We start from the raw sequence: 20,118 nt of genomic DNA, 5'->3' as shown, positions 1-20,118 counted from the left end.
AGAGAAAGGTACTAGATGAGGCCTGGAGCCCTGGGCCCTCGCCGGCCTTGGGAGGTGGGGGGCCGGGTGGGACCCCACAGGCTCGTCCCCATCAGCCGCCCCCCTTCTAGTCCGAGCCCGCTGTCCATACCAACTCTGAGCTGAGCTCCTGCTTCATCCGCTGTTTGTCCCGGGGATGCACAGCTGGGTCCCTAAGGTAGCGCACGGCCTGGGAGATGAGCAGGTAGAAGCAGTTCTCCATGGTGAACATCAGCAGGGACCTGCGGAGAGGTCAGGGCGGCTCTGGTGCGGGGAGCCAAGCCGGCCGGCAGGAGGCACAGCGCCAAGCCAACAGGACGGCTGACCCACGGGGGCCCTGACCCCAGCTCAAATTCTAGAAGGAGGACTTTTCTTACTTCAGCGTCCTGGTCCCTTCTGCCTGGGTGCTGAGCCCCACAGCCTGGGTGAGGGGCTCCTTTTTCTTGTCCAGCTGTGGGAAGAGAAATGGGGTAAAAAATAAGAAGGTAACGGTAACAGGTGGGACTCCCTGTGAGCCTCCCACCCGCAGGCCGTGCACGGAGCAGCTGTCCGCTACTTCACTCGGGCCTCACGATAACCCTCCCGGGGAGGCTCTCACACAGTCGGGAAGAGGAACAGACTCGGGAGGGCTGAGAATGTGCTCGAGGCCACAGTTAGGTGGCGGGAGACCAGGAGGAAGACTGGAATGTTGAGGGGCCAGAGTGTGACAACCCCCAGCTTACCTCTCCAAGCATGTTGAGGGCCACATTCACTGTAGCCAGAAGGGTCCCGAAGGAGGGGGCCACTTCAGAGTCAAAGGTGGGAGTGGTAAAGCTCAGGGCAAAGAGGAAGTTGTATTCAGCAAGGTCCAGGGACTGCAAAGCAAGACAGGAGTGATGTGGAGCCCCAGGAGGGCCCGGGGCACAGGAGAGCCTGGGCAGCTCACCGCGGGCACTCGGGGCAGCCAGCACTCGGGCGGGCCAGTACCTGATCCAGCAGAATCTGGCAGACGTCTGGGGTGAAGTGGCGCAGGGCCGCCAGGGTCCTGCTGAGGATCTTGAGGAGCCCGTACTGGACGGTGTGTAAGGCTCGCTGCTCCGATGCCTCCGTGTCCGCTGTGGGCTGCTTGGAGGAGGAGCAGGAGGGGGGCGTGGGAGCAGTAGCAGGTAGCCGCTGAACTCGGGGGGGCAACAGCCGAGGGGATGCCATCCCCATTTTTGTTCTGAGGGAGACAAGAAACGGAGGTGGACTCCCGAGACACCAGGCCGCGGCCCCGCGGGCAGCCAGGTGGGGGGCACTCACCTGTAAGCAGTGCTGCAGCATCTTGCGGCTGTGCAGGAGGGACGTGCAGGCCTGGCACAGGTAGCCCAGGCTCACCTGCAGGGGACATGGGGCCAAGGTGGGGGGGTGGGGGCTCTCAGCAGCAGCCTGACCGAGCGGGACCCCCAGAGCTCCCCCCCGAGCCCCCTGAGTCCTCCATCGCTGAGCTCCCATGGGGCTCACCTCCCATGTTCTCGGGCTGCAGATTACTGCCGCTAAGGACGCCTGCCTACGAACTAGGGCAAGAGGGGCCCGGGAGGTTTCCCTGGCACCTAGCTCAAGACCTAGCACATACGACGGGTCCTAAGTAAAGAAGTGAGATGGGGAGGGGCTCCCGGGTGCCTGTCCGTAGGTGCTCTTGACCTTGGGGTCATGATGAGTTCAAGCCCCACATTGGGTATAGATATTGCTTAAACTTTTTTTAAAAAAGAAAGACGATGGGGATCATTTTCCCATTTTATAGACGAAAAAGGCTCAGAGACCCTGAAGTGACCTAACCAAGGTCAGAAAAATGAGACACCTATCTGACTCTGGGACCCATTCTTTCCCTACCTCCCTTACCCCCACCCTGCCGGCCCATCCCTAAGGGATGTGAACCAACATCTCCAGCTGAGCCCAAGTTCTTAAGCTACAAGGCTGTCCTTTACTACGGAAAGAAAGCGTCAGCCTCAGAGAAAGCTACATGAGGAAAGCAAAGCCTGTATTCGCTGGGCAAGATGCCCACGTTCCAGGAACAGGCCTGCAGTTCACCAGAAGGGCGCTAGACAGTGCCCACCACCCCACACACAAGCACATCCCCAGACTCCGACCCGAGGAACCCTGTCCAGGGCCCCACCTGGACATCCCGCATCAGCTGAGGCAGGTGGAAGTGCCATTCCTTCATGAAGTTGGAGAGCTGCAGAATGAAGCCCACCGTGTGGTCGGCCTCCTCCAAGCAGGCCAGACTCTGCACGGTCCTCACTGCACTGAGGCACTGGGAGGGAAGACGGGAGGACAGGCTCAATGGGGGACCTGACCCACCTGCTTTTGCCCTTCGGCTGGGAAGACCGCTCCTGAGCCCACAAACGCAGAGGTGATGGCATAATGGGTACCTTGGCTTAGAAGTTTCTGAGTGGTCCAGAATGGCCCGGACGCCTCATTACCGTCAGCCCCCACCCGTATGATGTTGGCAGCCCCTCACCTGTAAGGTCCGCTCCTGGTGAACCCCCACGAAGTCCAGGGCCTCGGTCAGGAAGTTGTAGCGCAGAGTTTTGAGAAGCCGCTCCATCAGAGACATGGAGAGGCGGTAGACCCCAGGCCACGAGGGGGCATCCACGGACTTCCGAGAGGTGCTCGGTGTCTAAGACACAAAGAGCAGACAAGACCAGGACACACACCGATGACTCCAGCTGAGGAGCGCAGCAGGGCCTCCTTATAACACAGCAGCGAAGGCAGCCAGGCTGCTTGGAGGAAAAAAGCCCGGAATGCCCATGGCCACGGCCTGGTGACCAGCAGGGCCTGAGGGGTCCCAGGCCCATGGTTACACGGCAAGAGCACTCAGCGGAGATTTAAGAATCCTGGGTTCTAGACTCAGGTCAGCCACTAACTACCTATGTGAGCTTCTCGTGCTAGTACTTGGGGCGGGGACGGGGAGGAGTCCACACCATCTGGGCATCACATGAGGCTCTGAAGAGCAGTTTCCTGGGTGAGTATGAGATCAAAGACAGGGAGGCTTTTCCGCTGCAGCCACAGTCCGGCGGCAGCCCAGGCCTCCGGCAGGCCCCAGCACTCACCTGCACCGTCCCATTGGAGCTAAGCTGGTACACGCTCAGTAAGGGCAGACAAATGCTCTGGGTGATGCCAGCTCCAGCCACTGCTGTGGCTCCCTGAGAGGGAAAGGATAGGAATAAGCTGGGACCTCCCCAGCCCCATCACTCCTGGGACCTGTCCCCTGCAGCCACCCTGCCCAGGGACAGCTGGCACTCTCGGGCAGACCAGAGCTTCCAGGCAGGGCTGCAAGCCGCGCAGCACAAGCGAGAGGCTACCCTCTGCCTGGGGCTCGTGTCCTACCTGCTGAGTGCGAGCCAGCGTGAGGAGCAGGTGCAGCGAGGCCTCGGTGAAATGCAGGTTCTGCTTCATGCGCAGGCTCACCTCCAGAGTGGTCAAGAGGGTGGGCAGGATGGGGAGCCTGCGGGTCACCTGGAGCCATGAGTCACCATCCTCGTCCACCTCACACAGCTCCTTGGCCAGGTGCAGGCCCAGGACACACACCTGCCAGCGCCCAGGGGCGGAGATGGGCAGAGATGGGCGGGAGTGAAGAAAGCAGCGCAGGGGGCGGAGAAGCACAGGCGGCCCTCACACACGACTCCAAGTGAGCCTCACTCGAACGACCTGAGGTCTCTCCTGACCCTCTCAGGGTACACACAACGACTCCATCCTTGCTAATAAGCCACCTGCCAGCGACAGTTCTCGACTCTTCTCTCTCCAATTACCAAACTCGCTGATTCTCACCTGCTCACTGCACCCGCCTCTGCCCCTCTCACCGCACCACTGCACCCATCTCCCAGGTGGTCCTCCTCCACCCTCCCCGACCCCCCCCAGTGGAGTTTTCACACAAGTGGGTCTTTAAGCTTATTTTTCACCATAATGGCCCAGTAATAAATACTTTCTACACCTTGTCCCTGTATACACATGCTGGTGTATTTTCCTTTCCTTCCAACCTGCAAAGCACACTGAACTTTCTTTACGCATTATCCTACTTCATTAAAAAAATACTGGTTGTAACCAAATGAGCTCAGTTTGAGACCCACTACAGTGAATCAGGACGCAGTTTAGAAGATGTTCAATAGCACATCCAGCGTGACCTTCCCAAAGCCCAGCTCTCCCTTGCTTAACTAGAGTCCTTTCCTCGTTCACTTGGAATCCAGATTAAAGATGCTGCTAAAGGGGCACCTGGGTGGCTCACTGGGTTAAAGCCTCTGCCTTTGACTCAGGTCATGACCCCAGAGTCCTGGGATCGAGCCCCACATCGGACTCTTTGCTCAGCAGGGAACCTGCTTCCTCCTCTCTCTCTGCCTGCCTCTCTGCCTACTTGTGATCTCTGTCAAATAAATAAATAAATAAATAAAAATTAAAAAAAAAAAAAAAAAAAAAAGATGCTGCCATCCTGCCCCCCACACTCCAGCTTCACCCCAGCCTCTCCTCCGGGCACCAGGGGACTCAGACCATGGCTCACCAGCCCTGTTCTCACTCCCAAATCCTCCCTGCTCCCAAGCCTGCCTGGCTCTGCCAACGCTTTAAGTCACGGCTGAGAGGGCGGTTTCTCGCTGAGTCCCTAGGTTAGGTGAGAACCCCACGGTGTAGGTTCTCCTGGCATTTCTCCCGTGCGGACTTGCCACGATGGAGTCCCCACGTCTCCAAGTCGGATCTGCTTTGTCAGTGTCCTCCGCCAGGCTGCGAACTCCAAGTGCAGGGACTACATGTGCCGCTCACTAACCGCCCCGGGGCCCGGCGCCGAGCAGGCAGTTGGTACTTGCTGGATGCGCGAGGGCAGGACACGCTACTCCCCAGGCGCTCCCTCACCCCATCACGCTGGTCCTTGTGCCGCGGCCGCGAGCAGTCATCAGTCTCCATGCTGTCCTTGTCCTCTGTGGCACCGCCTGATGCCAGACTATGGCGGGTCTGGTCGAAGAGCGCAATCACCTCTTCTTGGAGGGTCTCACAGACGTTCAGCACCAGCTGGGAGTACTGGGGGACGTCACTCACTGCAGAGCACAGGCAGGGAGGGACACGGTCATGCTCACCACGTCAACTCTCAGGGAACACTGAATGTTCCCTCCCCAGATGGGCAGAGAGAATGTACAGTGCTGAGAGGAGGGGATCTGCCAGGGCTGGGGGGACAAGATGGGAGAGAAAGAGAATTTTTTTTTTTCATTTTTTAAAGACTTTATTTATTTGACACAGAGAGATCACAAGCAGGCAGAGCAGCAGGCAGAGAGAGTGGGGGAAGCCGGCTCCCCGCCAAGCAGAGCGCCTGACGCAGGGCTCGATCCCAGGACCCCAGGATCACGACCCGAGCTGAAGGCAGAGGCCCAACCCACTGAGCCACCCAGATACCCCAAGAATTTTTTTTTTATATAGATTTTGTTTATTTCGAGAGAGAGAGTGCATAAGCAGGGGGAGCAGCAGAGGCAGAGGAGAAGCAGACTCCCCGCTGAGCAGGGAGCCTGATGCAGGACTTGATTCCAGGACCCCAGGAGCATAACCCGAGCCAGAGGCAAACACTTAACTGACTGAGCCACCCAGGGATCCCAAAAAAGAGTTTTCTTGACGCGTGTTCCAAGACTGTCAGCTCAAACCACGCGGCAGAAACGTCTGGCTCAAAACCGACAAAGCCCCACCAGGCCGGCCGCCAGTGGAGCAGGAAGACCGCTGTCCCCACTCCCCTGCCCCTCACCTCTCATGTCCTTCATCTGCAACACTGTGATGAATGCTGAGAACACCTTGGCCTTGGTCTTCTCCATGAGCTGTTGGTCTGCCTGTAGCACTCCTTCTAGAATCTCCGTCAAGGGCCCAAGGATTTCATCCACAGACCCTAACTCTCTAGAAACAGTAAGGGGCAGAGAGGGTAGGACAACACACCCCACATGAGACCACAAAATGCCCCCGCTTCATCTCAGGAGGCCCACCGGGCCCCCTGCCTTGCACCCATCTACTTGCTAGGTCAGTCCCATTCCCGGCGATGGGAAGCGAGCCCGTTCCACACCCATGTTCTCCCCCTCGGGAAAGTGAAGGCTCAGCGGAGAGGAGCGGGCAGGGCTCACCTCTTCCACTGCCGGAGGAGGATGAGCAGCAGAGTGCACAGCATGGAGCCTAGGCGGAGGCAGTTCACGGAGGCCGGGACCAGGAGCTGAGGGGGCGGATAGCAGATGCGTCAGAAGTTGGGCTTCCTGCAAGTTGACACCTTTTCCCTGGAAGAAATGTGGAATCTCCCAGACACACTTACTAAGGCTTTGGTCCCATCGAGCACGTCAAGAAAGAGCTGGCGGCGCACCGCCGAGTCTGTGAGGTGCATGACCTCCGCCTACAAAGGAACAGGAGAAACAGGGCACTGGGGAAAATATTCCAGACTCTAGGAGCCAGGAAACGTAGGGTCTTCCGTCAGGCAATTAGTCACTGATAAGTGACAGTCTGCCTAATTAATTGTCTCCCTGCTGTTTGTCTACCCTGAGATGTGGTCACAACCGGGTCAGGTTCGCCTCCTCCTCCTCCTGACAACGTCTTCTGCTCAGACCCTTTAAAGGCTCCCTTCCCAGTGCTCTGGAAATACAAACAAGGCCAAGAGGCCCCCGGGGATCTGGTCCAGAGGATTCTGGTAGCACTGCCGCTTATGCTCGCCCCCTTTCAGCCCCCCTGGCCTCCTCCTTCCGCTTGAACACAGCACACCAGGCTCTTTTCCGCTCAGGCCCCTTGCACATGTGGTACATCTGCCAAGACGACTCCTCCCCACGGGCTCTCTGCCCGGAGAGCACCTTTGTACATTCAGGTCTCGGTCTGGACATGGCCTCCTTGGAGAGGGACTCTCTCACAGCTCCTTTCCTACTTCGGTGCTCACAACCCTAGCATCCTGATTATCTCCTTCATAGTGTCACAACCTCAACATGGATTTCTTTGGGAATTAGTTTACAATTTGCCTCCCTCGTGGGCCACTCTCCCCTAGAACAAAAACCTTATCTGCCTTATTCACTGCTGTATCCCCGGGTGCCTGACACATGGTGACCATTCCCTTAGTATCTGTTAAATGAGTAAGCGATGGTCCATATCCTAGAACGAATCAGACTGTTCTCCTAAGAAGAAAGAGGATGGCAGGGTGTTTGGAGCTACAATTCAAGACCTGTTGCCTATCCCGTACTGTCTGGGAACATACGTAAGAAAACTGTCACAACTTCTGGTGGTAATGATGATCACTGGACTTATTGTGGGAATCCTTTCATGGTGTATAAAAATACTGAATCATTCTGATGTCCGCTTGAAACTAACAAAATTATTTGTCACTTACGCTTCAATTAAAAAAAAAAAAAAAAAAAAAAAAAGAGCCGCTATCCAGCTAGGGCCTTAAGGCAGGTGACATACAGGCTCCCCACGTGGGAATCGAGCATTCCCCAAAGACCGCCTTGCCCTCTGCTGTGTCTGCAATCTCCGGGGCTGCAACCACGGTGACACAGCAATGTCCCCAGGTCGTGGGCAGTCTGGCACAGGGAACAAGTCACTCAGGGAAGATGTAAGGTAAGAGTATGCTTGGAACAAGGGACATGCATCAAGCCCAAATTATTCATCAAGTCAAGATATCTATCTGGATTCCCCAGAGAAGAAGAGTTCAACACTAAGTCCCCACTGCACAACATGACCGGTTGAAACCACACACACACACACACACACGCACGCATGCAAAGAAAAAACACAGACTCTTCTCAAAAGCTCTCTCTCTAAAAACCAACTTCAGTAGACACAGTACATAGACAATGTCTCTGTTCTTTTTCTGAGACCAAGAAATGCAGTTTCTAGAAGCAATGAAAACAAACTGCTCCCTAGAGAGGGTGCTGCGGCAGCTGTCCCAGCTGCCTGCAGACCAGTCCACGGATATTTACCCAGCTCGGGGCACGCAACTGAACAGGTGACACGACACGTGCAGGAGAAGCAAATGGAGGAAGGGAGCCCCTGAGACCCATCCAGTGCCTCAACGGCAGCTCCCGGAGGCTTTTATGAATGTCGCAAGAGATTTGAAAACACTTCTCTTTTTCTTCCAGGTCTCTAGTTGGCTCCAACACCCTCAAGAGCCCACAGAAGGTCTGGTCTGCGGGCCCACAACTGTTACGTTCTAGCTCTCAGGGAAGATCCCTGGTTCATCCTTCATCCCCGGGGGCTGTCTCTGTTAGGCATCCCGGCACACGGTCGCTAGGATACCCAGGTGAAAACCACTCCGAGAGGCTCTTACGTGACTGGTGGCGATGATGAGCAGCATCCTCCAGGCGGAGACCAGCATCTGACACTCCACCAGGGAGGTGCAGCTGCTGCCCTCCGTGTCGGCTGTGTGAGCCGCCAGTGACTTGACGTATCCCGACCAGTAGGCAAAGCGCTTCTCGCTGGAAAATTTCTTAAGCGTATCTTTTAATGACTGATCTAATGAGCCCCTAGATGTCAAGAAAAAACAAAACCTACAGTTAGGTTTTGAAAGCGGACGGAAATGTGATGGGCACAGACCCTTGTCGAGGCAGAGAAAGCGACCTCACTTGGGCTTAAAGGCAGACGGCTCCGGTCACCTCCACTGTGTGGGGCTCCTACTTCGTGCTCAACATAATGGGTTAGGTTGAGGCCTTTTCCAGGATTCCTCCTCCATAAAATCCCAGGCACATGGAGTTTGCTTCACAATAACTCTCTCTGATAATCATAAATGCCATCAATGGACTGGCCAGGGACACAACTCAGCGGCCCTCCATCAATGGCTCCAAACCAGCTCTCTCCTCTGCCTTGGCTCAAAGAGCCATGCCCCCCATGGCAGGCCACTGCGCAACCCCTCACCCAAACCTTAAATTAAAATCTCGAAAGGGGAAAGGACTCACTTAACTACATAGTATATCTCCAAGCAAATTATCTTCATGATGAGGGCACAGGTTTCCAGGACGCTGGGCTGTGGAGCGAGGAGCAGATTAGACACCAACCATGAGGAGAACCTCTGCCCTGGTGTCCCCTTCGATGGAACAGAAGAGGGACCTGACACTTGGGAAACAAGGAAGCCCAATCTCTATCAGATGCGAACGGGCATCCACGATGGCAGGTCTGCAGGGTCTCCGAGCAAGTGGAGAAGACCATGGACGGAGCCATCACCACAGGGCCAGGCATGCCATGTTCCTTCCCAGCAGACGCCAAAGGGAGAGGAAGCAAGCACGCCTCTGAGAAAGCAGCTTCCAGTGAAGAAAACACTCTCGTTGCTTACTGAGGGGATGTATCATTTCCTGTACCTCAGTCTCACCACCCAGCCTGTCCTCCCAGGGACTCTCCACCCCGTCCCACCCTTCACCCTGGCTTACCTCAGAGGTTTCTGAGGGAGGAGAAAGCGTTCCAAACAGTGGACTGGTTAAATTCTCCCAAAATTTGGGTCTGAAAAGGAAATACATTTGGAAATCATACTTTCTCTGATGCAAGCCTTCCTGAAGTTCTGTCCCCGCGCCCCAGCTGGTTACTTGTCCATACTGTACCCTGTACCCGTCTCAATCCTAACATGTGTTTCATGGGTCAGCTGTTCTACATAAATGTAACAGGTTCCAAAGATAAAAATTATGTTTTCCTGTTAAAAACACAATTGTATGTAGGTTCTAGAGTTGACCAATGAAAATTCTCATGGGGCGCCTGGGTGGCTCAGTCGCTAAGCATCTGCCTTCAGCTCAGGTCATGATCCAAGCGTCCTGGGATCGAGCCCCGCATCAGGCTCCCTGCTCAGTGGGAAGCCTGCTTCTCCTTCTCCCACTCCCCTGCTTGTGTTCCCTCTCTTGCTGTTTCTCTGTCAAATAAATAAATGAAACCTTTAAGATAAATAAATACATACATAAAAGTAAATAAAAACTCTCATGATTTGTGCCACCATACATTTTCCACAGCCCCACAGAGAGTGGGGAAGGAATAAGGACGTGGACTCCTGTGGTCAGCCTTCTGAACGTCCCTTCCCTTTCTGCAAACAGGGTCCTGGAGAACAGGGGTTTCATTCAGTTCAAGGGCTCAAGCAAGCCACTCTCATATCTGAAGCTACTGGTATCAAGAACAAGGGATTGTGACGGGGTTAGCAAAAGGGAAGAACATACAAGGCAGGAAAAGGAAGGTGCCCTAAGACAACCGCATCTCTGCCTTCGGGTGAATAGGACACCTGCCAGCAGCGGCAGCGGCAGAGAACGGCTCCGAGTCAGGTTCCCGCGCACCGAACCAGGCTCTGAGCACAGATTATGCGTCTGCCAAGTGAGCTGTCACAACAAACCTCGAAAGTATAAACTATTGTTATTCCCATTTTGCAGACACAAGCCTTGGAAGGCAATCCCTCCCAGACTCAGACTCACTTGGTTCTGAGGACCAGCATGGCACTGTCCCGCCGGTCCTGCCACAGGGCGTGCAGAAAGGCAATGGCTGCCCGATGCAGCAGGGGCGGACACCAGTAGCGGTCCTGCTGCTGGGAATCAATCAGCTCCAGCACCGCGTGGAGGCAGCTCCACACGCCAAGGCTGAATTCCTGCAAGAGGGCCAAGCCACAGTTCAGTCCCTCAGCCGCCACCCACCAGCGCACCCACCCCCTCCCCCAGCTTCACCCCAGGCACCGGCTCACCTTGGAGCCATCACTGCCATCCTTCACCTCCAGGTTCAGAAACAGTTCAATAAGGCCTGGCTGAGTCTCTACCGCAACCGTGAGGAACTCCAGAATCATGACTTTGATGCGCATGTCCTCAATCTTGCTCTGCAGCCGGGTCAGGAAGGCATCTCGAATGGCAGCTGCATCGTTGCCCAGGCAGGCGTATACGGACATCGGGGCCACCTGGCAGACACCGAACACACAAACGTAGGGCTCTACATTCAGAAAAACCTCCACAAGCTCCTGCAGAACATACTGGAGAACTTTGGAAAATGTGTGGAAAGGGAAACATCCAGATGTATAGCTCTGGGTTAGAAGGGACGTTGTGTCAAACTACAGTACAAAAGGCCCACCAGTTCATGGAAGAAAAAGTAGTCAACATAAAAACATGCACGACCTCTTTCGTGGTTAAAAAATATGCAAGGTAAAAAAATGAGATGATACCGATTTGCCTATTCAATTAGCAAAGATTTGAAAAAACTCATGGGGCCATTGTGGCAGGGATACAGGACTTGGCGTTAGTACAAACTGTCGGAGCACCAGGCCGGCTCAGCAGGTGGAGCATGAGACTCCTGCTCTTGGAGCGGTGGGTTCAAGCCCCATCATGGGTGTGGAGATTGTTTAAAAAAAAAAAAAAAAAAGCATAAACTGTTACTATCCTTTTTGGAGGATAATTCAGAAATACCTAAAAAAGTTTATATGTTCACTAATACCTAATTTTTAGGAACTGAAAACAGAAGTTTATGGAACTCTAGGGATAAAAGTCCTGCAGCACTACCTATAATAGTGAAAGACAAAAAAACAGCCCAAATCAATTAGGGTGCATCCATTCTGGGGCACGCCACGCAAGCATCAGAGACAATGAAGCAGCCCAAATGTGTCTACATGGGAAGACTGCAAGATCTGGTGTTCCATGAAGAAAGCTAGGCATAAAACAGCATGAACGGGGCCCTTCTACTTTTGTAAAGAATAAAAGCACACACCACACCAAACATCCTTTAAGCACAGACAAAAAGAACTCTGCCAGGGTGGCTTAGTCCGTTGAGCAACTTGACTCTTGGTTTTGGCTCAGGTCATGATACCAGGGTTGTGAGACTGAACCCCGCACTGGGGTCCCCGCTGGGCATGAAACCTGCTTAAAATTCTCTCTCTGCCTCTTCTCCCTCTCTCCTAAGGGGGAAAAAAAAAAAAATCTGGACCAATGAATACCAATCTGCTCCTAGGGATTCGTGGAACAAAGGGATCAAGTGGACCTTAATTTTCTATGTCACATTTATAGGTAAGGTTTCAATATTTTAAAATAAGTCTGTCTTTTGTAATCAGGGAAAAAATACCATCATAAAACAACATTTACGTGTGGTGTGTATGGCAACACAATTTGTGTGTTGCGTGTATGACGCGTCACTTTAAAAGTCAGAGAAGTCTTGGGGCGCCTGGATGGCTCAGTCGGTTGGGTGCCCAGCTCCTGATTTCGGCTCAGGTCATGATCTCAGGGGCATGGGATCGAGCCCCTCATCGGGCTCCATGCTGGGCATGGAGTCTGTTTGGGATTTTCCCTCTCCCTCTGCATATCAGGTTCCCCACCCCCAGCTCATGCACACGTGTGTGACCTCACTCTCTCAAATAGATAAACAAAATCTTTCAAAGTCAGAAAAGTCCAAGTTAGGTGTTGCCCTTGAAAGAAGACAGGAGCAGTCTCAAGCACCAAGTGAGCTTTCTGGGGCTTTAGCTGATTGAGTGGGAACCTACTGTGGCCAGACGTTTCAGCAGCTGGATGGCCAGGCGCGGCAAAGCAGGATCATGTTTGTGGTAGATGTATTTGGCAAGAACAGCAATGAGGTTGTTCCCATGGGCACCTGAAGCAGCACAGGAAATAGGTTAGACAGCAGGTGTGCCGAGTCAAGCCCCTAAGAGAGGCTGTTGGCCACAAAGGCTCACACACAAGGGAGTTTACTGGCCTCAAGTCCTGGGAAGGCCAGAGAAAATCCAGGGGACCATCCATTCTTTTTTTTTTGGTAGCCAAGGGGATACCCAGGATTTGGAGGTAAACACCCCAATCCAATTCATTAAGAACAGAAAGAGAGACATTTTGAAAAAAACAGGTAGTCTCTTACCAGGTTAGAAAAAGATATCACACTGAAAAACTACACTGAAATGCAGATATTATCAAATCCCAAAATGATACAAAGTAGAATACATCTTAGACATTACCTAACCACCTACTTAAAAATGAGGAAACAGGGTCCCGAAGGGATTAAATGAATAGTGTAAGGCCAAAGAGTCAAACAGTCAATATTTACCAGGTACTACCAACTTCTCTCCATGATTGACAAGTAGTAATCTTATCTCCACTGTAATCTTATAAGGTAGGCACTACTATTATCCTCATTTTATAGACGAGAGAGCTGAGGCAGAGCTGTTTAGTAATGAGCCAAGGTAACACGGCTGATTAGAGCCAAAATCTGAAGTCAGGCAGCCTGACTGTGAACGTGGGTCCTTAACTATTATTCTGTCACCAACAGGAGGCAGAAGTGAAGGACGTTCCAGCCCTCTTGTTTCTAAGTCCAGGATGGGAGCTGGTGATCATTCCCAAATTCCCTCCAGGAATTAGTGAGAAAATACTGCTGGTCTCCAACACCACAGCCTGAAGTATGCCCTTGTGGGCAGAAGCCCTGCTGGTCAGAAGAGCCATACATACCATGCTGTGTGAGAGCCTGCTCCAGGGGGGACACCACATTAGAAGGCGGTTTCAGCCGAATAACATTGTTGGTGACGGAGAATGCCAGTTTCACTGTCTTGATCAGCAGCTGGCCCTGCCCCTGGCCCTCTGCCCCATCGCTAGGGTGCCAAATGGAAACCAAAGTTGATTCAGACAACATGACTTCATTCACAACATATGTGCTCTCATGAATTAGATTCCAACAATAATCCCAGAGGTCAACAGCTTCTGTTAGAGGCCCCAGTCCAAACTAGGAGCGAGGAGGAGCAATCAACTCCCTTTGCTGTGTGCCAGTCTACACAGCAGCCACCAGGGTACATAAAGTCTACGTCCTAGGGGAAACAAGACTGTCTTAAAAAGCTACCACACATTAGCTTACACTGGAATTCTTAGAACACGCAGGCTCAGTAAAGACAAACGGGGAAGGGGGCTGGGAGCCCTACCTGCGGGGCTGAGCAGCCATCACCATGTCGATGGTGTCCACACCGACGCCCATGATGTTGATGACTGTCTGCCCAGCTTCTGTGTAGGCCAGGCTGCAAATGCAGAGAGACTGCAGGCTGGGGCTGTGACTGCAAGACAGACACATTCCAAGTTAATAGGGAGCCACCAAGTTTATGACTGGAAGGGAAGAGCACTGTCCAAACCGAACCAAGGGGACATCAGTAACACAAAGCAGCTCTCTGCCAGATGAACACACTCTGATCACTCTGCTTAAACAGACTTACTCTTAGGGCCCCCTGGGTGGCTCAATTAAATGTTCGCCTTCAGGGGCGCCTGGGTGGCTCAGTGGGTTAAAGCCTCTACCTTAGGCTTAGGTCATGATCCCAGGGTCCTGGGATCAAGCCCCGCATCGGGCTCTCTGCTCAGCAGGGAGTCTGCTTCCTCCTCTCTCTCTCTGCCTGCCTCTCTGCCAACTGTGATCTCTATCTGTCAAATAAATAAATAAAATCTTAAAAAAAAAATGTTTGCCTTCAGCTTGGGTCATAATCTCGGGCTCCTGGGATCGAGCGCCATGTAGGGCTCCCTGCTCAGTGGGGAGTCTGCTTCTCCCTCTTCCTCTGCCCTCACCGCCCCCCAACTTGTCCACGAACATGAGCGCTTCTCTCTTGAATAAAAGTCCTAAAAAATTAAAAAGAAAAAAAAAAAGATTTGATCTTAGAAACCACCCTGCAAAGCGATCTTATGGTCTTATCAATTAATGGATAGATTTACTGAAAAGAGTAATTATTAATCCACAAAAGAGACTGCACGGAGCCAAACGAGACAGGTCTATATGAAGTGGCATGGAAATGAAATTCCAGAGCAGTCAGTACGAGCAGAGGAAATCACGTAGCAGAAAACATACTAACTTCGTAGTCATCTCACAGAGGTAGGTTTAGGAAGGGCGTTTTCTACTTCACAATGAACACGTGTTACTTTTGTAAAGATCATAAAAAACAATTTGTGTGTGTGTGTGCACGCCCACGTGCGCAATCTCACTGGGGACAAGCTTGTTTCCCCTTCACTTCTCTTCTCGACCCACAGGTAGAAAGGATGCCCTCCAGTGGAAAGCAAATCAGAACCTCAAGAGTACTGAGCTCTGGGCTCAAGCAAGCGGAGTTCTCTGGAAGAACAAGGGGGCTCCGCACAGAAGGCCCTGTCCTCCCATGAGGAGTGGTGGCATCTGGGCATAGCCAGCTCAAGCAGTCACCACCCCCCCTTATACCTGCCATGTAGGTCGGCCTCATGGCACAAGTTCAGGATCGCATGAATCAGCTCCAGGATCAGGCAACCTAGACTCCAGAAAAGACACAGGAATGATGTGGCGTTCTGTGACGACCCGCATCCCGAGAAGGGAAGACAAGATCTCCAGGGAGCCTGGAGCTGCTTGGTCTTCCCTGAACACACCGCCTTCCTTACCGATCTGTTCTCTCACGCCGTGGGAGTTGTAACGCCACTTGTGATAGCCGGGAAGCATCTCCTTCAGCACAAACATGACACAGGGCACCAGCCCTTGGCTCTGGGTACTGCCCAGCTGCCCCTACAAGAAACCATGCTGTGAGGACTTCTGCCATCTAAGGAAGGGTTTTAGCTACAGAGATTGAACTCGAAACCCACAGGTCCACAAGAAATTTTGGCAAACCCTGGCAAACATTAGGATTCAATGGGGTCCAAGCTGTGGGTCTCTCTGACACAGAGAAAAAGACTAACAAAACAACGTCACCATGTCCCAAAAGGCAGCTACGTGAAGGGGACGGAGGAAGGTTAAATCGGTACAGGGGAGAGGTACCATAAACATGAAGGACAGGGGACCGACCGTCAGGGACAGGGAATGCTGGTTTCATGGTCACGATGCCAGCCACACCCCAACCTCTCCTCTGCCCCTAGAATACCAGAAAGGAGCTCTACTACTCACAACTCTTTGCCTAATGTCACTTGGCAACATCAGCTTCCTCACCTGTGAGTGAGGATTCTTCACTTCTGCGTAAACAGATCTTCATCCCTATCTCCACAAAGGGCTACTTCTACCTTTGGAAGCACCGAGTGCTTCTTGTGTGCGGCCCTCTCCACAACTCCGTGGAGCAGAGACCGTTCAAGGACTCCTGTTTCACAGAGGTTGTAAAAAGTTCTTTACCTGCCTGAGGCTGATGGAGCAGGCAAGAGGTCGAGCTGAAATGTAAACCTAATTCTGTCAGACTGCAACATCTATTTTTCAAACTGAGCTGGGATCCATTAATGGACTGTGGAATCAGCTTATGAGAAAATATCCAAATGCCTTTTGCATCGTCAGAGTAGTGCTGAATTGTGACCCTCTGCCTCGGGGGTCCACACACACATACATGTATACCGAGTCGTGAAAGAAAATGTATGTACCGCCCTGGGCTCCAGTGAAAACAGCTCGACAGTCACCACATCATATCACCTGCCTCCGAGGGTGACATAAATTAACCCGGAAAAAGTGCCCATCACAGAACGGGTACAGAGTCAACACATAGAAACAGTTAATGCCGTAACCTCAGGACAACTGTTGGACCTGAAGACCCGAGAACACAGTAGGAGAGACTTTCGGATGATTCCATCTGACCCGCTCTTACCTTGACAAGAGTGGTGATCAAGCGCAGAAAGGCAATTGTGACCCCGTACTCGCCCTGGGGCTGCTCGCTGTTCATGAGGAGGTTTCCATACCCTCCGGCGTTCATCCCCTCAGCACTGAGAGAACAGAGGCAGGGCAATCAGGGTGGGGCAATCTCAGGGTTTCCAGAAACTAATCACAGAGCATTCTTGTTATTTCGTAGATGGCTTGGGCCCCCAACAGGAAATCTCCGCAAAAGAATTCATCAAATTTAAGCTACTTCCTACCCAGAGTGAACATTAAGAAGGTGTTTTAGTGATGTACAACCTCAAGAGCTTTCAAGTAAAGAAATCAAATAAACATCCAAAAAACATCCTTTTGTCATATAAGTTGAGAGCGGGCAAGGAGAGAATGCTCAGGTAGGAGAATGGAGCCTGTGTATTAGTAACTGCCCCGCAGGTGAGCTCCAGCTGCCATGAAACAAGGAAAGGTACAGAGTGATTACGGCCTAGGAAAGCGAAGCCAAGTCTCCGGATCTAGTCACTTCGGGATTCTTCAGGTGGGAGAGTTAACTCCCACACACCTAGGGGGCTTGCCGCTGGATGAGAAATATATCCAGAAACTTCCAGGGAAGTTTCCTGAAAAGGAATGAAGCCAGCCTGGACCTGAAACATGTATGGCGCTCCCAGGGAGTACGCCCTGCCCAACCGAGGAAGACCGAGCTCACCTAATCATCTGACTCATGCTGGAGACCTGGTGGGCCACGAATGGTAAAAAGCCTGTGTGACGAAGATCAGTCCACACCTGACAAGGGAAAAGAAGAGCCCAATGTCCACGTGTCTTCAGGTAGCCACCAAGTGCACCCTTTTTTGGCTCTTAGGAAGACTTGGCATCTCTCACCTTTGCTGGGTTCCGGGCAGCCAGAACAGTCAAGCAATTGACGCAAGAAGCAATGACATCCACTGGCGGGGAGATCACTGTCGTTAGCCTGGAGAACAGTGCGCTCTACTCGGTAAAGTGAATAACACAACTTGTTCCTCCACAAACATTTTCCATTTCTCTCTGCCCAAGTCCCTCCTCTCAGCAAGGATAGAAACACAGGAAGGCCCTCAGATGGGGACAGTATCACACCAGGGCTTCCCACAGAGGACTGAGTATGGACGTTAACCCAGTGGGTGTGCGACCAGACAGAGGCTTACCGCTGCAGCAGCATGTAGATGCGGGACGTGATGGGCAAGAGACAGTCTGCTATGGACAGATCCGTGCTGATGACCTTGTGCACCAGATCAATGATGGGTCTGACCCGCTGGCAGTGCTGGATTACATCTGTGGGGAAAGAAAGCAAACAATTCCTTCAAGAAGCCGGAATAGTCTCGGAGACCCAGAAAAACACTACACTTATCCCACAGTCCGGATGGGTTTCAATTTTATCTTGAGAGCCTCTGTCCTCCGAATCTAAGCACAGCCATTTTCCGTTCCCAAAGTCATGTCTCCCTCAGCGGACCTGACCTGCAGTGGAAACGACGTGCAGCAGCATTTCGATCTCACACGTAAAGAGGGTCCAGCTGCTGTAGGAGTACTCCCAGCGAACCAGGTAAGCCCTGTCGTCCAGCACTACTTGGCCCACGGTGCCCTGAGGTATGCGAAGGTTGGTCTGGCCCCCTGTGGGAGAGAGGAAAGGAAATGAGTCGGCTATCTGGGGATACGATAAGAAAAAGTGCCTCCTACTCCAGACACCAGTTATTTAGTCACACAGAGATGTACACACTCTCTTCCTAGTAGCTAACACTGATGGACCAGTTTCACCCAAGTTATAGCATATATCAGAATTCCCTTTCTTCTCAAGGCCGAATAATATCCCACAGTATATATGTACCACATTTTGTTTATCAATTTCACCTGTTGGTGGACAGTTATTTAAAGTTGTTTTTATATACGCCCTTTTACCCAACAACCCCACTGTGGGGACGCTATGTACTAAAAATAAAAGCACCAGTGTATGAGGGACACGTACCCGAGGCAGCACTGTTTGTAGTGGCAGAAACCTGACATGGCCTACATGTCCTTTAGAGTGAAAAAGATACAAGACTCTGGGATATCCAGAATAGTTCTGTAGTTACTAAAAAGAATGGGTGAGATCTGTATATAAGGAAAGCAGCTTGCAGAATGAGTCTAGAAGAGCATACACAGTATGTAACAGGACACACCAACTCTCAGCACCGACTACCCAACAGCTAAGTCCCAAGAGGCGAACTCAGTGAGGTACAGATTGGTGCCATGTCTCTCGTTACGACGAACATGCATTATTTTTGAAATAAAACAATCCGGTGACGTAAAAAAGGGAGAAATGCCCTCAGTTATCAACAAGCACAGCGAGAGAAGAACTGCTTCAAAGGCGGTTTGCATGAAAAAGTTGAAGCAGCAAAGATGGAAGCCTCAACAGAGGCCAAGGAAAAGAGCTACTGAGCCAAGGTCTCTCCATCTTACCAAGAGGATAAAGGAGTTTGGACGTTTGCCTCCGCCAGAGAGTTCCATCTTCGTGGGAGATCACATCATGGGGCTTGTGCTTATAAAGTTCATTGTAGAAAGACATCTTATCCAAGAAACTATACACCTGCCAACATGCAGAAAAAAACACACCTACACGTTTACCTGGGGGACATGCAAGGGTTCCCATGTCCACTTCTCTGTTCTTTAGCCAGACCGTGCATGTGGGGACTCCCTAACTCTTGAACCAACCTCCTTGCCAGCCCTCACCATCCTCTAAGGCTGGCACTCCTTGCCAGCCCTCACCATCCTCTAAGGCTGAGCTCAAGGAGCCCTCGCTCGCACACAGCGGACTCTCCTGAATGGTGGGTCTTTCACTACTCAAATGACACTGACTGTGTGGCTTTACTAGTTACTCCCTTTTTGTGTTTACAGATAGTCTCTGCCAATGAGATAGTAAGGAACTTTATATTTTGTCCTCTCCCACAGCATCTACAATAGGTACTTTAAATTTTATAGACTTGAGACACTACCTCTGGCAGTGTTCATTCAACTTCAGACTAATTCTTGCTGTGGCAGTGGCACCCACAAAAATACCTCCCACACTCTGAATTCAGGCATCTAACCGAACCGCCTACCTTTTTGGCAGTGGACTTCCCTGATACGAGGGCTCGTAGCAATTGCAGGAGTGGGGAGAGCAGATGGGGGAACATCCCACAGACACTGTCCAGAATGATCCCAAGCCCGGAGGTTGGCTCCTATCGTAGAAAGAGAGAAGTCACTGACCACATAATCCATGAATTACAGATCTCTGAATTGCCCAGCAATCATAAGGAAGCCTAAAACCAATCATTTCCTTCAGACATCACTCCTTTCTAACAATTTAAGACTTCCATATTTCCACTGAAAATGGCTATCAACAGCAGATTTAGTCATGACCTGACAAGAGAACATCACTGCCTCCGGTGACCTCTTCTGGCCATCCTCCCCATAGGAAGACAACAGCATTCACCTCCACATGCCGTGTTTCCAATAAGGTGAAAAGCACCAAACACATACCAGCATTTGGCTACCACACAAAAGCAACAGATCCTCAATCTATACATTGTTTCATGCCACCTTCTCCCAGGAACAGCGTGAGGCTGGACAGCAACTCAGGAAGAAGCTAAG

General features: G+C 52.0%; 1 protein-coding gene across 1 annotated transcript in view; it reads right to left on the bottom strand.

The window, feature by feature from the left end:
• The window catches only part of NUP188 (nucleoporin 188), a 49,124-nt gene that overhangs the window by 210 nt on the left and 28,796 nt on the right, over positions 1–20,118 (bottom strand). The window contains 31 exon segments of the mRNA XM_032866038.1: positions 131–260; positions 396–469; positions 741–872; positions 985–1,182; positions 1,184–1,219; positions 1,300–1,374; positions 2,153–2,290; positions 2,498–2,656; positions 3,090–3,182; positions 3,367–3,567; positions 4,879–5,060; positions 5,753–5,898; positions 6,120–6,205; positions 6,302–6,379; positions 8,291–8,486; positions 8,916–8,983; positions 9,384–9,453; positions 10,401–10,570; positions 10,664–10,870; positions 12,437–12,543; positions 13,386–13,525; positions 13,850–13,978; positions 15,115–15,181; positions 15,309–15,429; positions 16,484–16,598; positions 17,189–17,265; positions 17,362–17,449; positions 17,661–17,787; positions 17,971–18,123; positions 18,949–19,075; positions 19,587–19,706. Of these exon segments, the coding sequence (XP_032721929.1) occupies positions 131–260; positions 396–469; positions 741–872; positions 985–1,182; positions 1,184–1,219; positions 1,300–1,374; positions 2,153–2,290; positions 2,498–2,656; positions 3,090–3,182; positions 3,367–3,567; positions 4,879–5,060; positions 5,753–5,898; positions 6,120–6,205; positions 6,302–6,379; positions 8,291–8,486; positions 8,916–8,983; positions 9,384–9,453; positions 10,401–10,570; positions 10,664–10,870; positions 12,437–12,543; positions 13,386–13,525; positions 13,850–13,978; positions 15,115–15,181; positions 15,309–15,429; positions 16,484–16,598; positions 17,189–17,265; positions 17,362–17,449; positions 17,661–17,787; positions 17,971–18,123; positions 18,949–19,075; positions 19,587–19,706 (3,810 nt within the window).

The sequence above is a fragment of the Lontra canadensis genome, unplaced genomic scaffold, assembly GCF_010015895.1.
Source record: "Lontra canadensis isolate GAN:19392208 unplaced genomic scaffold, GSC_riverotter_1.0 scaffold30, whole genome shotgun sequence".
NCBI classification, from domain to species: Eukaryota; Metazoa; Chordata; class Mammalia; order Carnivora; family Mustelidae; genus Lontra; species Lontra canadensis.
The sequence above is the reverse complement of the archived record's forward strand: the minus strand, read 5'-3'. Positions and strand labels throughout refer to the sequence as shown.